The sequence below is a fragment of the Crotalus tigris genome, unplaced genomic scaffold, assembly GCF_016545835.1.
Source record: "Crotalus tigris isolate CLP2741 ecotype Arizona unplaced genomic scaffold, ASM1654583v1 scf7180000019553.37968852642:3898890, whole genome shotgun sequence".
In the NCBI taxonomy this organism is placed as follows: Eukaryota; Metazoa; Chordata; class Lepidosauria; order Squamata; family Viperidae; genus Crotalus; species Crotalus tigris.
The window spans coordinates 3,575,104-3,591,922 of NW_024097591.1; the positions used below are offsets into that span (position 1 = coordinate 3,575,104).

The 16,819-nt window shown below is 54.1% G+C and overlaps 2 protein-coding genes across 6 annotated transcripts; one reads left to right on the forward strand and one right to left on the reverse strand.

The window, feature by feature from the left end:
• Nucleotides 1-1,443: 1,443 nt before the first annotated feature.
• ARNT (aryl hydrocarbon receptor nuclear translocator) lies at nucleotides 1,444-14,827 on the reverse strand. Of its 5 annotated transcripts, none has more exons than XM_039363308.1 (22): nucleotides 14,701-14,827; nucleotides 11,586-11,691; nucleotides 11,404-11,448; nucleotides 11,057-11,101; nucleotides 10,095-10,139; nucleotides 8,600-8,813; nucleotides 7,940-8,153; nucleotides 7,728-7,827; nucleotides 7,290-7,355; nucleotides 7,061-7,146; nucleotides 6,810-6,886; nucleotides 6,568-6,702; nucleotides 6,324-6,398; nucleotides 5,613-5,764; nucleotides 4,942-5,052; nucleotides 4,757-4,832; nucleotides 4,546-4,669; nucleotides 4,341-4,440; nucleotides 3,964-4,129; nucleotides 3,522-3,681; nucleotides 3,068-3,201; nucleotides 1,444-2,579 (listed from the first exon to the last, which is right to left on the reverse strand). In XM_039363308.1, exons 1-22 carry the CDS (start codon nucleotides 14,723-14,725, stop codon nucleotides 2,490-2,492), a joined length of 2,346 nt encoding a protein of 781 aa, XP_039219242.1. In that variant the 5' UTR covers nucleotides 14,726-14,827; the 3' UTR covers nucleotides 1,444-2,489. The 5 variants fall into 5 exon arrangements, with proteins under 5 accessions (XP_039219242.1, XP_039219243.1, XP_039219244.1 ...); XM_039363309.1 differs by having other exon boundaries at nucleotides 3,964-4,126; nucleotides 14,701-14,725; XM_039363310.1 differs by lacking the exon at nucleotides 10,095-10,139.
• A 204-nt stretch (nucleotides 14,828-15,031) lies between these two features.
• CTXND2 (cortexin domain containing 2) lies at nucleotides 15,032-16,707 on the forward strand. The gene has a single exon (XM_039363495.1). It carries the CDS (start codon nucleotides 16,050-16,052, stop codon nucleotides 16,221-16,223), a length of 174 nt encoding a protein of 57 aa, XP_039219429.1. The 5' UTR covers nucleotides 15,032-16,049; the 3' UTR covers nucleotides 16,224-16,707.
• The last annotated feature ends 112 nt before the right edge of the window (nucleotides 16,708-16,819 follow it).

Genomic DNA, 16,819 nt, shown 5'->3' on the forward strand with positions numbered 1-16,819 from the left:
CCAATTTAGGCAATACTGTCAAGTGTTTTGACACAAGGGATGACGTGGTTTGCTGGCTTTTTCCTGCACGGCTGTTTGTCTTACCTGTCTTGATCAGGATTTGGGGTCTAGATGTTAAGAAATAATGTCCTCTGTGACATTCAATCATGGTCCTGGCTTCTAACTGCCAACTGAGGGTAGGGGAGCCTGATTGACACTCTGCTTTGTGGATTACAGAGACATCCAGGCCTACAGCAAGGTTGCCTCGTCTTCTGGATATCTGTAACTGTAGTGAAAAAGTCATTTTGTCCCAGTCGAAGGTCAGCACGTTTTTGCCCTAAGCCTCCTCACTCCCATTTACAAACAAGATCTGAAATGGAAACCTCTCCAATCTCAGGAAGAAATCTGGAACAATTTTAGCCACTCTTGGACACTTTCAACGTACAAGCAGCCACGTTAATCATTTGGCAGGAAAAAGCAACTTACAAATTTGCCCTCCTGTATGGAGCAACGATGGAGTGTAAAGGCACAAAAACAACACTGCTCTTAAGTGTTTTCTGGTGAGACCAGTCTATCAGGGCAACCTAGTCTACCCCAAATTATGGGATGGAGCCTGCCGCTTCCGCCTTTCAGCCCCCATCTAGGAGCCTTCACCGGCAGTCGCTTCTGCGACAGACTCTTTTGTGTGTTTTCTTTGTCGGTAAATTTAAAAATTTAACTGCTCTTAAGTCTTGTCGGCTTTCAAGGTGACCCAGGATCCTGAGCTGTTTTTCCTACCGTGACTAAGGCAGCTGAGGATTTTTAAAACAGGAAAAAACCATGACCAGAAAAAAATAAAATAAAACTAAGTGAAAACATGTGACTGAGTCATGCGGTTCTGACTTCTTCGGGACCAAGGCTTAGTTCACCAAAAGCCATTCCCAGAAAAGTGCCATTGCTCCTTCCAAGAAGGCTTGTCTCCAGACTGATTTCTGAATCAAAGCCAGTTTTGAGCAACCACCAGATGGGGAATTTAATCAGTTGATCACGTGATTGTTCCCCCCCCCCTTTTCTGCATATTCTGGAAATGCAAACGGTGCAACTTTTCCAAAACTTGATTCTTCTTTTCCCGGCTGATGAAAAGTAGATTCCTTTTTGCGAAGCGTGCAGATAAACCTTTGCAAAGAGACCCGGAGCAGCCATCTGCTTCAGACTCTGCCCAGCTCTCCTGATGCCAAGACAGGCGCCCTGCAAAACGGGAGCTGCAAGCGGGCCCTTCGAGGTCTCCAAGCGTGGCGATGGCCGTCCGCTTGCCGAGTCTTTCGAACGGAAAGAGACCGCCGCACAGGGTGGGGAACGTTACCTGTGGCAGGAGGAAAGCTCCCACCTGCAGCAGAGTTTAAAAATAACGTGCCTTTCACTTCCGACGGTGAAGCCAAGGACGCTGTGCGAGTTTAGCGATCTCAAGGAAGACAAAACGCCGTGTGAACTTTGTGCAATTTTTATGGCTTTTTGGTGTCCCCGTGGTAAAGCGCGTACAAATAGAGAGGAAAAGGGCTTCACAGAGATTGGGAAGGGAGGGGAGGGGGCGCAAGAAAGCACCCTGACCCACGCCCGACTTGGAAAAACGGCTGGAAAAGGTACCAAGCGGCTTCCCTTGATCACCTCCAGGACTGAACCAGCATCGTTTTCCTACTTTCCAAGACGGGGACGGCCCCTCCCCCAATCAGGGCCCTAAACATTATTTTAAAACAGGGAGTTTTTTTTCTCCTGGCTTCCTTGCCGTCCACCATGATTGTCAATCGCCCCGTCCCCCAAAAAGGGAGATTTTCACGAAGAAGATTGTGCCAGCACAGTCTCCAAGCGCAGAGCACAGCGTGGCCCGAAAGAGGTATGGAAAGACGAGCTAACCAACAAAGGGAACAGATGAGGAGGGAGGGGTATGTCAGCCCCCTCCCCCCAGCATTTCATTAATACTGCTTGTGAGACAAGAGACACGCGTGTGCGAGCGTGCGAGGGAAGAAACACGGGGCCAGGATTTCCGCCCGGTTCACAAGTCACAAAACCGCCTAAGAAGCAGGAGCCTCTTCACAAAACACAGCTCCCTCGGCGTGTATAAATGAGAATACAAGGTAGGTATAAAAGATTATGCCGTAGAATTAAAAACAAAACAAGACCAAAAAAAAAATTAATAACAATAACAACCTGCTGAGCTTTTTCCTTCCCGAGCATCTTTTCCCGTGTTGGATGTCGGAGGGGAAAAAAAACAAGATATCCTATCAGTTCCTTTCTCCCGGAGGGTCTCTGAGTAATGCCCGTCGCGGGAGGGAGGGAGGGTCTTCCTGGGCAGATTTGGTGGGAAGGTCAAGCCTCAGCTCACCTGTGTTTGTGACCCCCCTTGGAGACTTTTGTTCCCCCCCCCCAGGAAGACTTGGGGGCTCTTTGCAAAGGATTGGGGGGAGGTGAGGAAGAGACCCCCTCCATGTTGCTACACAGAATAACGTCCCATCGTGGCAGATGGTCTCCCTCGCTTACTCCGAAAAGGGCGGAAATATGTTCAGTTCGGGAAATTCTTCGCTGCTGTAGTTGGTTCCTTGTTCCCCCAGCATGGACAGCATATCCTGGAAACCCAAAGAGAGGAGCCGTCACTTTTATAACCCGGGATAAAACAACAGCTGCCATTAAACTGGGTTCGCTTCTAAACGCAGGCAGGGCTCAAGAGAGGAGGACCCCAATGTGCGGGGTGAGCCGAGCCGTGAAACTGATCTGCGTTTTTCTCCTTTGCTCTCATTCCTTGACTTACAGCCTCAACCGGGACCGGAACTTCAGTCGCTAAGCGATGCGGCCTCTAAGCAAGTCATCAGACCCAATTCTGCGACCTTTTTTTTACTGCGGTTGTTAAGCAAATCAGACAGAAGGTCGCAAATCGCCTAAATGTGAACCGGTTGTCAAAGGGATTGAGTTGTGACTGCGGGCATGGTGTGACAGTGGTGACCATTGTCATTTTTCCCGAGGCCGTCTTAATTTTGAACTGTTGCTAAACGAACGGTCGTAAGTTGAGGACTTCTTGCACAATCCTTCCGCTCCCCCTTGGTTGCTTCTGACTCACCGGGAAGACCTCTGCCTGGGTAGACTGCTGCTGGACGTGGGGCTCGCCTGAGCTCTGCCACTGGGGCCAAACGCCGACTCCTTCTGCCGTCCGCGCCTGGAACGGGGCCGGATTCTGCCCGCTCTCTCCGGCAGCTGAGGAAAGGCGAGTGAGAGAGAGACACAGACCTTGGGTTAACGTAGCCTTACTATAAAGTGGGATCTGTTTCCCGTCTGGTCTACCTGGAATGGCCAGCAGGAAGGAAGGAAAGAAGGAAGGAGAACCCACAAGAGACGAAGACCTTTCAGTCCCCTTTTCAACAACCAGCTCTGGGTCAGAAAGGCACAGCTAAATGCCTCTGGGCTCCTTCCCAGCTGCCCAGAGAAGCTCATTTAACACCGAGTGACTGCCAAGGCACCACAGCTACCAGGAGACTGAGCCCGCGGGTGGCTCCAAGGGCAGCCGAGGGACTTACCGAAAGGGGCATTCCGACCGGCAAGACTTGGGTAGGGAGCCCCGGCTGGCGAGGCCGCGGACCCGGGGTTTGGCATGGGGCCGAAGGAGGACGGCGTGGCCTGGAAGCTGCCCATGGCAAAGGAGGGGGGGCGAGTCTTCACCGGCTGGGAAGCCGCTGGCTGGAGAAGAGCAGAAAGGAAGCGATAAATTTCCCAAACTTTGGGGTTTTCTGAGAGAAGTCCAGGCCGTTGGGAAAGCGAAGACAGGCCCAAGTCAGAGTCCCAGAAAGGGAAGGGGCGGTGCTGGGGGTCCTCGGAGAAGCTTGAGGACTCCCCCCCAACCAGAGAGGCCACAGGTCAGCAGGAAAGCAGGCGAAGGGGCAGGCCTTGCAGTTCTCACCCTTGACCCCAAGGGACACTTTGTAGGGAGGGGGCTGCGGAGGAAGAAAGAACAAGAATTACTTGGGCCGTGAAAGGCGGGCGCGATCCCGAAGCCCAGCCGCTTCCGGAAACCTGGCCGGGGCTGGCGTGGCGGGAGAGATGGGCCAGGATGGGTCCGGCTGCGGTCGAGTGTGCCCGGCCAGGCTGCAGGACGTTCACGGGGGGCGCCAGGGTGTTGCTGCTGCTGCTGGCGGAGGGGAAGAGAGACCGCGTGAAGAGTGGAACGAAAGGAAAACCCTGCTTGGGAGACCTGGAACCCGGCTGGGAACATCAAGGGGAAGGGGAAGCCCCCAGGACGCCTCCCTCGCCCACCCCCCCAGATTCTCAGCCCCCAGGGGAATGGGCGGTGTAAAGAGCAGAGCCGTCGTGAAAGAAAGGGGGCAGCCTCTGAGCCTTACTGGAAGCTCTCAGCGGGGCCGGAAGCCCCGAAGCTGTTCCCTGGGGCGAAGAGGGGCTGGCTGGTGGGCACCGAGTTGGCCGAAATGGGCTTCGTCTGGTCTGCGAGAGAGAGACCCCAAAGGGGATGTTTTAGGCAGGCACACTTTAGAAACCGCCCCACGGAAGGGAGATCGCGGGAACGAGGCCTGGCCCTCCACCCCGTACCTGGGCTGATGCCGCCGTAGATCTCGCTTAAGCGGGGGTCCCGCTCCTGGCCGAAGAGGACCCCGGGCTTCTCCAGAGGCTTGCTGTGCTCGGGGCCAGAGGCGCTCACAGCCTGAAGGGCAGCCTGGAGAAAAAGAGAGTGACCCAAATACTTACCCACCATCTGCGCTTCATGCCCGCATCGGCGCCTGGCACCCTGCCACCCCCTTACCTGCGGGTGTTCGTAAGTGGCTAAGCTCTCTCTCCCGGGAACCACCTCGAGCTCTGCCGGCTGGGCTGGCTGCGACCTAAAAGGCAGAGACTCAGGTCGGGAAACAGGCTCATCTGGAGCGGAAGGTACCTAGAGAAGCAGGCCCAGGGACCTGGGAGCCCTCAAAACAAGTCCACGGCCCTTACCTGGCGGCCAGGTGGCCCGGGCCCATCTCCAAAGGCAGGCTGACATTGGGGCCTAACTGGGGCCGCTGCATTGCGTTCGAGACGGCCGGCCGGGTGTCCTGGTTGGCATTCCTGCAGGGAAGGGGAACCATGAGGCAGGCAGCCCCTTCGGGGACAGAGGGGGCCACGGAGGAAGCTTTGCACCCAGGACTTAAAATCCTCCTTTGCAAAGCAGGCCAGGCGATCCCCAAAGAGCCCCCGCTGGGCCCTCCAAGCTGCTTCTGACTTTCCAGGAAGACCCTCCTGCAACCACAGCCTTGGGGGGCTCCCGAGACAACGTGGTCACCATCGGTTGGTCTGCAGATCCCCTCAATCTCCCTTGGCTCGGGCGCAGCGGCTTTCACCAGCCCATCCCTGAAGCTAAACAATGGAGATGGGGATGGAGATGGCTTGGTTTTCCGGAGACCGCGATCGTTAACTGACATCGCCGTGAAAGGAAGCCCAGGGGCTCCTCCTGCTGGCCGGCCTCCTCCCCGTGAGAAAGTCCCGCCCGCTTGCCCTGACATCACAGCAGGGCGACCAATCGCAACGAAGGAAGGCTGAGCCTCCGCGGAACTAAAGTTTCCTCCCCTTGACACCTCGAGGGCAACCTGGGCGCAGTCCGTGCCGAGGCTGGCGTCCCGAGTACGTACTTCACGTTGGTGTTGGTGCAGATGATGTACTCGATCTCGTCCGAGTAGGGGTTCTGGAAAGTGAAGGAGCTAGTCCGCATCCAGAGCCATTCGCGGTTCTTGGATCGGAAACGGAACATGACGGAGAGCACCTGGCCCTTTAACTTCACCACCTGGAAAAAGGGGTTGCACCCTGTCAGGCGCTGCCGGGAGTCCAGGGCTTGACCCGCAAAGACCCTGAGGCCCCCCCCTGCCGTCGGGAGGGCCAATGCGCCTTTCTGCTGGTGCCCGAACATGGGAGGGAGGATGTGCCCTGCCATCTCGTTCTAAAACGAGGGGCCCCAAAAGACTATCGAGTCTCTTGGACCCACAAGGCAGAGTGCTCCCTCTCCTAAAACAGGGGTCCCCAAACCTGGCAATGTTAAGACATAGCTGGCTGAGGAATTCTGGGAGTTGAAGTCCTCAAGTCTTAACGTTGCCAGGTTTGGCGAGCCGGCAACAGCTGGGAGACTTGGTAGCTCCTAGGCCCACCTTTCAACAGGTGCCTGGAGGGCCAAAGTGATGATGGTTATGGGGTGGAATGCCGTGTTATGGACCCTTTGCAAGCCCCCTTCTCTCTCTCTCTCCACGCCTTCTGTGTTAAGCCCGGACACGTATTAGGCAATCCCAGCTCCAGCATCCAGGCCTGGCTCTGCTGATGGCCGAAATTGAGCTGCCCTGCCATGGGGTTACCTGCTGGAAGCTGTCCCTCAACAGCTGCTGGTCTTCAGGATGGCAGAACTCAACAATGTCCTTTCCCAGGAGTTCCTAGCAAGGAGGAGAGACACCATTGGCAAAGCAGCCCCCTTCCCCTCCACCCTCCGGGGCCACGGAAGAGGAAGTCCTGCGTAGCCACACCTGGCACCGTTTTCTCCCGAGTTTGTTTTGGCCACAGAGAAATGCCTCTGAAAATCTCTCCAAAGCTCTGGGACCCTACCTGGGGCTTGTAGCCCACTGTGGCCATGCAGCGGTGGTCCACGAAGGTGAACAGACCGTCCGTGTTGTGCCGGGAGATGAATTCGGTGGGCTGACATACCGTGTTCATGTCGGTGCAGCCGGGGGAGCTGGTAACCTAGGGAAAAGGGGAGAAAACTCCAGTGAGTGCCGGGGCTGCTCTACCCTCTGGGCGACTGATTATCCCCTGGAGTATGGCCACAACCACACTCAGCTTCAGCCTACCTGCAACCTGCCGATGGCCACCAGGCAGAATTTGCTGCCCTGTCCGGCATCCGGGTCATCATCGGGCAGGGAAACTCCTGGGAAGGAGGATTTGAATTCAGAACCACTTCGAGCCAAATGGCTTCCGCAGGCAATGGTTTGGGGTTCCTCTGTCCCCCCCTTCTAGTTTTTTTTTTAGTGACAGCAGACTGTCAGAAGCGGGGAGGGGGGGGAGCCAGGCAGCTGAAGCTCTGCTGGACCAGGTGAGTTACCGGCTGGGGGCCAAGCCTTGATGTATCCTGTGCAGTGGACGACCACAAAATGGGGCTCCCCCTCTTTGATGGCACCCAGTCCGTTCCTGGAAAGCAAAGAGATTTGGCAAGGGTTTATAGACTATCTGGAGGGGGGAGTGACAAAACCCCCAAGCCAACTAAACAAACGTGTCCTTTTGAAGTCTGACAACCGGGCTGTCTTGCTCCGGTTTCTGCAGACAGCCCTTACCTGCAGCGATTCCTCATGTAGCTCAGCCGGTTCATGGAGACGGGATCGACTGTTGCGTTCCCACATCTGCAGGACAAGGGATTAAAAAATAAATCTGAATTTCAGCTTTCTGCCAGGACAGAGAGAGGCTGATGCAGAGGCCTCCCCTGCACCTATCTGCTAAACTGGCAGGGGCTGACAGGAAACCCCCCGCAAAAGGTGTCGTGACCAGTGTTACATGAGCCCCTTCCTCCGCTGACCTAACTGCCTGTCCTTGGTCCCAAAGCAGCACAATCCTGGCTTGTTGTGGCCAGGCAAGAATTGGTGGTTAAAAGAAAGCGTGCTTAAGTCGGGCTGGGGAATGCTGGGAGTTGAAGTCCACATGTCTTAAGGTTGGACACCCCTGATGTCAGTGAAGCCCGCTGCCCCCTTCGGCACGACAGCCGGATTCCAACGTACCTCATCCGACAGATGAAGGACCTCCGGGACCCCATGCACATCCTCATGGACTGCTGACCCTCCTTCTTGACCGTCCCCGTCTTCAGATCCAGGATGCGGCCTGAGGAAGCCAAGCCGAGCCACAAAATGAGGACCGGGCTGCTTCCCGCAGCAGAGAAGAAGAACCGGCTCTTCGCATCCCAAACCGAGCTGAGCCGGTGGGGAACACCTACCGCTCAGCGCGTTCTCCGAGGTGGACAGCTGTTCCCGCAGCTTCTCCACGTCGTCGGGGTGCACCTGCTCGTAGAGGGTGCTCCCGAACCACTCCGACTGGGGCTGGTTCAGGACGGGCGTCACCGAGTCGGAGACGTAGACCACCCGGCCCGTCTCGCAGGAGACGATAAAGAGGAAGCCATCGGCCGCCTCCAGGATCAGGTGTTTCAGCTCCTGGGGGGGGGGGAAGAGAGCAACTGAAATGGGGAGCAGGGCGCAGGACCAAGGAGCCCCCCTCTGATGGGGACCCGCAAGGCTGCCAACTCTCCTGCACACCACGGCCAGGAGCCACGAAGGGTTCAAAGCAGAACTAGGGAGCTCTGCAAAGGAGAGCAGAATAACAGAGTTGGAAGGGACCCTGGAGGTCATCTAGCCCAACCCCCTGCTCGAGCAGGAGACCCTCTCCCGCTTCAGACCAATGGCTGTCCAGTCTCTTCTTAAAAAGCTCCAGTGTTGGAGCCCCCACAACTTCTGGAGGGAAGCCGTCCCACGGATTAATTGAAATTGAAATTCAGCTAGAGTTGCAAACCTCCCCCCCGGATCAGTTTCCTTCCCATACTAACAACCGTCCAGCCCCATCCTCCCCCCCCACCCAGAAACGCAGAGGGGGGGAGAGAGACCTGGTCGGTGAGGAAGGAGGGCTTGTAGCTGCCATCCGTGGAGGTGTTCCCGGTGCCCCGCAGCGACTTCATGTGGGAGACGGCCATGCGCAGGATGGTGAGCTTGTCCGGCTTGCGGGCCAGGGCGCTGCAGGTGGGCACCATGTCGGAGAGCTCCGTGATGTAGGCGGTCATCTTGTTCCGGCGCCGGCGCTCGATCTCGCTGTGGTTCTCCCTGGGGAGGGAGAGCGGAGCAGAGAAAGGAGAACCGGCCAGGCTTGTCCCAAAGAGGGAGAGGCGGCAGGTGGGGAGGGGAGGAAGGAGAAAGGAAGGGGGACCAAGAGGCGTTAAGGCTGGGAAAGAGGCGGCGTGCCGGGCATGCAGACGGAGGAGAGCAGAAAAGGCCTCGAGGAGAGTGGCACTGGAAACAGTTGAGGGACAGAGAAGCAGATTTATTTGTAAAAACGGTTGACTTGCCCATCTTACTACGTGGTAACTCTGGGTGGTTTACAATCATAAAAATCTGTCTATCTCTATCTGTCTGTCTTTCTGTCTGTCCGTCCATCCATCCATCTCTATCTTAATTTTAATCTATTAAAATCCAATTACAGGTGGGGAGGACAGGGGGGTGGTGGGGAGGTGGGATCTGTTGTCCCTCGATCAACAATGGGAAGCTCTTAGAAAGAGCTTGGAGGTCAGGGTCCGATGGGGACTGTGAATGGAGCCTCCATGAACAGAGGCAGTCTATCTCTGTGGGGGTGGGAGTTAGCAGAGGGGAGAGGAAGAGAGAGAGAGAGAAATTCAGTTAATAAGAAAACCGGCACCTGGAAGCACGGAATGGAAGATGGATCTGGGCGGATGACGTAGTGAAGAAAGAAAAAGCTTTAGGCGGATTTAATAGGAAAAAAACCCCGAAGTTTTAAATTGCTCCATCCTCCCTAGTCACTGGAGGGAGGAAATCTCTGCTGGGAGGTGGGGTGAAGAGGAGGATGCGGGAGAGACAAACGTGGCCATCCTGGGGTGCTTTACAGCAGGTCTCTCCAAACTCAGCAACCGACTCGTACTTATGACGGTTGCAGTCTCCCAGGGTCACGTGACCCCCTTTTGCACCCTCCGGACAAGCAAAGTCATTGGGAAAGCTAGATTCAATTAACAATCCTGTGGCTAACAACTGCAGTGACTCAATTAACGGCAGCAAGAATGTTTGTAAAATGGAACTCAAAGGGAGACCCGGAGACTTTAATGAGTCCACAAAACCCCGACTAGTTTCAGCCAGACTTCAGCAGCCCGGCCTGCTACCTTTTCTGGTCGGTTTTTCATGGCTTCCGACCGGAAGGCCGATCCCCCAAACTGTGTATCCACTTTGGAGCCCTTGAGTAAGGAAGAAAAAGGGGAAGGGGGGGAGGGAGGCTGCAAAGGTGGTGGGTGGGAAGCAGAAGAAGAGGAGGGGTGGGGGGGGAAGTGAACAAACTGTGGTTTGTCATGCGTGGGGAATCCAGAGCCTGGGTCTTCCTACCTGGCCAACCTTTCCTTATCCGCCGAGCTCTGCTCGTCGTCAGACCTAGAAATAAAACGGGGGAGCTAAGCTAAAACTCCGGAGGGGGTGGGTGGGTTTCTCCTCCCAGGCCAAGAAAGAGAAGGGGAAACCCAACTGACAGGCCTGGTTCTCACCGGAAGAAGTCCAAAGTGTGAGGAGGGGGTCGGCGTGACCCGACAAGCGCAGAAAAAAGAGAGAGAAAGGAGAGACAGAGGGAGGGAAGGGCGGATGGAGCAATGAGGGAGTTGAGGGGATTATTTCAGGAGGTGGGGTCTGAAGCAGGGAGGCAATCTCTGCCCCCTGCCCCAAAAAGCTGCAAGCCCCTCAGTGCAAAAAAAGAAAAAAAGAAAAAGCAAGAATTCTTCCAGGATAAAGCAGAAAAGAAAACGACGGAACAAGACACAGCCTCAGGCTTTTGAGCACCAGTCTCAGCAGAGTTAATTTTATGATGCCTCTAATCCAATGATTCTCAACCTCAGCAGCTTTAAGAGGAGAGGACTTCAACTCCCAGAATTCCCCAGCCAGCAACCTCATGGTTCTCAAAAATCCCAAGCAACTTCCTAAAACTGGCAAATAAAGAGGGGAAATTTTTTTTTGCAATGAACTTAGTTCAAGGTGCTAGCAAATCATAAATGACAAAGACACACCTGGATACCGGCGGCCGCTCTCTTTTTCCAGCCAACCACTTTGCCATTGGAAAAGCAAGGAGCTTTGATGCGTAATATTAAAGGATAGCAAAATATTGATATTAAAGCCTCCTGTGGTGCTTTAATTAACTCAGCGTAATTAGGCCATGTTGGCTTCTAAAAAGCCACTGTTTTGCAAAGAATCAGGGAAGAAGGCTGCTTATATTTGAACACAGGAAATGCCACTTCTCGCTTTGCGGAACGGGCTCAAGGGATCCCCTGCGGCTCTTCTCCTCGCCGGGCAAAAATCCTTACCTCGCAAACCGCTCTTTGTCGGTGGAGAGCTGGTCATCCTCACATCTGGAAAAACAAGGAGAAGGACGTCGTGAAAGGGCTTGAGTTAAATATCCCAGCTTCCTGGGATAAAGTTTTGGGAAGCCTCCCCTTCTCTCTGAATCAAGCAGCCTTTAAGAGCGCATTCTTTCTCTCCTGTCCCTGGAGGTTTTGAAGAAGAGACTGGACAGGCGCATGTCTGGAACGGTACAAGGTCTCCTGTTTGAGCAGGGGGTGGGACTAGAAAACCTCCAAAGCCCCTTCCAACTCTGTTATCCTCTTCTGCCTCTACCCCCCCCAACTTCCTTGCCAATGGAAAAGAAGCTCACCTGAGAAATTTGCCGTTCCCGTCACTATCTTCATCAAAATCGAGCCTAAAACGCAACAGGAACAAAAACAGGGATTGCGGGCGAAGTCCTTCCGGGTCAGGCCCAGCCTTGAGCCACTCAAGAGGACTTTTCCTGCCCCTCCTCCCCGCTTGTCGGGCCAAACCCCACCTAACGTCACGTACCCCGTCCTCCGCTTGCTGTTCCTCTGGCTGAGGCTTCCTGCGGGATGCGCGGCTGCTCCCGCCGTGCCCGAAGTGGCTCCCAAGGAAGGAACATCCGAGGCCATTTCTGGACAGGCAGAGAAATGGGACGGTGTTTGGAGGGGCTGGGCTGGGCGTTTATTTATTGAACTTATTTGCTGCTCAGCTCGAAACAGAATGACTCTGGGCAGCTTGTAAAAACATTCATCCTAACGTGAAGTCCTCAACTTACAACAGCTCGCTTAGGGACTGCTTGAAGTTACAGTGGCCCTGGAAAAAAGAGACTTAGGATCTGTCTCGCTTAGCAACAGAAATTTTGGGCTCAGTCGTGGTCATAAGCTCGAGGACTACCTGTATGACGTCTCAAACATACGGAAACAAATTCAAAGACTGATTATTTCTCCAGAAAACTGAAAAATGCAAGTTAATTAAATAGTTTCAGCTGTTATAGCCCTTAAAGACATTACAGCCTGGAGAGGGAGAAGGCCCCAGTCTGATGCCTGTGGTTCCATTCAGAAGATTGCACTAAAAGAAGAAAGGATGGCTTATTATTAGTAGTAAGCCACATCTGAAGCAAGATCTAACTTGGTTGTCACCCATTCGAGCACAGAAAGTCACACCAATTCTTTGAACTGTGGAAATGAAGGAAACACGCAAAGGCTCTGAGAGGCCACAGGTTTCGCTAGAACGCACAGCTTCCTTCACTCCCATTGAATTTGAGAAAGAAAATTGATGCCGCATGGGGGAAAAAAATATTGCAAACTCTGCACTGAATTATGAAGCCCAGATGAAAGAACTTAGCAGCACAATTCGAACGGAGCACGTTGGAGATGGCTTTGCTGGCCAGGAAATACCCCAAACACCCCCATTCAAAAGAAGGCCCAACTGAATTAAGTAACAAAGGTTGCAAAAGCAAAGAAACAAACTAGGAACCACCTAAAGCACTTTTAAAAGCCCCCCCTTTTAAAAAGCAGCTAAAAAGATGAAAAAAGTATCTCGAATCAGAAGAACAGAGGTGATCCGACACCAGATTTTCCTAGAATGTCTATAAACAGAAAAAAACACACCACAATTTCTTCCCAGAGAAGAATTTTAACTGTTGATTTCCTGGCAGAAAAAAAAAAATTCAAGATTTGGACTTTTGAAAGAAAATACCGCAATTGCACAGACAACACCAAACCTGTTCTATTTTGCTACACCTATGATAAATAAATATTTACAGGCAGACTCCACTGGCTTTTTGGTTTCCAAACTGAACTGCAATATGAAAACAGAAGCATTTAGAGTAGCAATTTGGCAATAACAAGAAGTCCTTGATGTCACAACCCTTTCAACATGAAACGCAGTAGTTATCAGTCCTCAGGGCTGCAATTGAGCCTCTACACCAAGCCGACCTTTTTAAAACCACAAATGCCAGGTCAAACCTGGGGCTTTAAATACACAGCCGACAAGATCTGAAGCTGTGGCTTCTTTTCCAGAATAAAGTGTCTTTGCGAAAAGAGCCAGGGGTCTGTCTCAAAACCCAGAAACAAAACATCAGAGGCTGGCCAAGCACTGACATATTCCTCCTAAGAATTTCCAAAATAATTCTGTATACAAAGACGGCTGGGGTGTGTATGTGTGTGCGTTCTCTACGAAGTTTGCATCACAAAAAAGCTGCGCTATCTTAAAAGCCACACTTGAGTTCCGGTAACTGTAAGAACTAAGAATTATTTAAGTCCTATAAAAAATTTGCTGAGTGTGGAGAGGGTGTTACCAATGAATTACGCTTCCATTTGAGTTTCTCACAAGCCTTTCTCAGGATAACAAAAGGGCTGTTTAGAGAAGTAGAAAGAGTGGCTTCCTTTACAGATATATACAGATAAACTCCTGACTTACAACAGTTTGTTTAGTGACCTGAAAAAAGTGGCTCGTGGCCATTTTTCACATGAGCGTTGCAGCATCTATCTCCATGATCAAAATTCAGACGCTTGTAATCCAATTTCAGATGCTTGGCAACTGACTCATATTTATGACGGTCGCAGTGTCTGGGGGAGTCACGTGATCCCCTTTTTGTGACTTTTTGACAATGGGGGAGCCGGATTCACTTAAGAACCATGTTGCTAACTTAACCACTGTGGCAAGGAAGGTCGTAAAAGGGGGCAAAATTCACTTAATGTTTCACTTAGCAGCAGTTTGGGCTCAATCGTGGTCGTAAGGCGAGGACCCCCTGAACAGGCAAGACCCAACTCACTCTTTCATTTCTCTAACTCTGGGCCAAAACAAGCTCAGCTTTGCCTACACAACTCTTAAAGGACACTTTCTGTAGACTGACTGGCTATTATTCACCGTATCCTGAACGAAGCAGCACCGCATGGATTTTGCAACTGGAACCCAGCAGCAGGGGAAAAAAAACAGATTTTGCAATCTGGCTTTGCAAGGAGAGCAGAGATTTAACCAAGCACAGTCCATCCTAGCAGGCAGGCCAGAAAGTCCAGGAGGCCACTGCTGCTTTGGCTGGGAGCGATGGGACTTGGGATCCTGCCCATGACCTGCAGAGATCAACTGGACCCAGGAGGGTCGTGGGATGACCGCCCTGCTCAAAACGGCCCCCTTTGGGCCTCGTCTTGAGGGTCCCAGGGAGTGGCAGCCCGCAGCCCCCATCCTGGAAGGACCCCCTGGCGGGAGAGCCTCCAGGCCCCGCCTGCTTCCTTGGCATCGTCTCCAAGGGCCGCCCCACAAGCTGTGCCCAGCGGCAGTCTAGCGCAATGGGCGGCTGTTTCTAGCACTGGGCAGCGAGGGGCCGTTCCTGCTGTCCTGCCAAGGCTTGGCCGGGCCCATGGGGCTCAGCCAGCTTGGGCACGGCGGCTGGGGATTATAGGAATTGTCTTCCAGAGCACCTGGGCTCCTCCCTCAGCTTTTCTGGAGTTGGGGGATGATGGAGCTGGAGGTCTCCCCGGGTGTGGCTGGGGAGCATGGGAAGGAGGGCCTGGGAGAGCCAGGGAGGCGCTGGCTGCGGAAGATGGGAGAGGGAGTCCCAGCAGGCAATGAGGGCCGAGAGCCCCCCAGCCCCCTCCTGAGACCATCCCCCCTTTTTCCCCGAGCGACTCTCACTCACCCTGCTCCGCGGCGGCGGTTGCCATGGCTGCACCGGCGGGCGCCCCCCCACCCCGACTCCGCCGCCCCTCACTCGCGCCAGGTCCAAGATGGCGGCGGCGGGCGATCCCTGACGGGGCCGGACCGAGGGGCGGGCTGCTAGAGGCAGCGCCCGCTCCCATTGGCTCGCCCCGCTAGGTGGGTGCGGCCCGCGGCGGCGTCGCTGCGGAAGGAGGCGTGGCCCAAAAGTAGGGGAAAAGTGATGCCGCGGGAGGCTTGAGCGCCGGGAAGGGGCGGGGCGAAGGTGACGTCACGGGCCAGCTAGTGACGTCGCTTTAAAGGTCCCACGCGACGCCGCCGTCCTTCAAGGGCAGGGCTGGGATCGGCTCCCATCGTCCCCAGCCCATCAGGCGAATCACTACAGAGTCCATCTGCCCCAGCCTAACGGGCTGGCTTGACCTCTTCAAATGCAATTTGCTTTGGTGCCCCGCAAGACCACCGTACATCCCCCTCCTAACTGTTCCCTTGGAGCACAATCCAATTCTCAGCCAATCCACCTGGTGCTTCCTTATTTGGAAAGGTTGGGGGCAACGTCCCTGTGCTGCCCCCAAGGGAAGGAAAAGCCCAGTTCTGTACACCCCAAAGGACAGGGACCCTTTGGGCCGGTGGGGGATGGATGGAAGGTGTAGTCCAGCCCAAGCCTCTCTCCGCCTTTACCCTGTCCAGTCCTCAGATTGTGGCTGCCGCTGCCAAATGCTGCATTGGAAGGCCCTGCAGGAGAACCCTCCCTCCTTCGCCTCCCGTCCAGCTGCACCAGCAAACGAATGGCAAGACCCAGAAGGACCCCCAGACATAGTGCGGAAATCCCTGCCAAAAGGCCTTTTGCACATGTTCAGGAGCACAGCTGAAACCTCTCGTCCCACCAGAGCTGCCCAGGTCCTCCCTTGGACACCAGTGGGGATGAAAAACAGATTCCCCCCTTCCAGACGGACCATGACTCTCCGGCTCCTTCTCTCTCTTCCGCTGGGATGGCAGGAAACGTGATACTGTATTGCTGCCCCACCTTCTGAAGTATTCATGATATTTCCAGGGGCAGCTCGGAGGAGCCGGAGCAGCTCGGCAGCAGCAGGCCGGTTTCTCCCACGTGGCCCCCCAGCTTTCCGGAAGGGCAAGGAACAGCCTTCGGGTGCCCGGCGTGGAGTCCCTGTGGATCGGAGGGGACCCCTGCTCCTTCCAAGGAGCGCCCTCCCTTTCCTTGCAAGACCAGCCTCGTTTCTTGTAGCACTTCTTTGAATCCCGAGCCTCGGACTCAGATTTTCCCTCCATCCGCTGGAAACCTTTTGAGCAGATTGGTGCCAAGGTATCCAGGCTATGGAAAGTCCCACAACAGAGCCCTTTGTGGACGTGGACAAAGGCATCTGCCTGGCCTGCCTCTCCGTGATGTGTCTCTTCCTGCTGGTCATGATGGTGAGGTGCGCCAAACTGATCGTGGACCCCTACATGGCCATGCCCACCTCCGCTTGGGAGGAGGAACCCCTGGACTGATCTGATAGCGACGGAAAGGACTGGCGGCCTCCAAAAAAGCAATTGTCATCCCTAATCTCTCTTGGCTTTGGGGTTGGACTAGAAGACCTCCAAGGTCCCTTCCAGCTTTGTTATTCTGTTTGTCATTGCTCCACAAGGCCTGCAGGAAACGCAGGGCCAAATTTATAGATTTGGGAATGTTGTTCACATACAACCCTCTTTTCCAATGGGGAAAGTTGGTCGTCTGAAAGACTGAAATGGGGATCGTTTGTGATAATCCAGAGTTGACCAAGAATTCTGCTTTCGCATCTGTCTTCGACATCCTCAAGGGAGGCAGACATTTGTGCTCCATCATCTGCTTGTATCCCACGCCCAAAGTATACAAGTTTCTGCTTGCTGATCAGCCATGATTTAGACCAGGACAGCTCAGCTGGGTTTTATTGCTCCTCAGAAGGCTCTTGGTCATCTTCTGCAAGGGCAGCATAATTTAATAGCGCTACCTTCCTTCCTTCTCTCACAGCCACATGGAAGGAGCAGGGCTTCAACCCTCTGGACCATTTTCCAGGGGCTGCTGGAGATTGAGCAAAAGGGGGCAGATGATTAGCAGGGAATTGTAG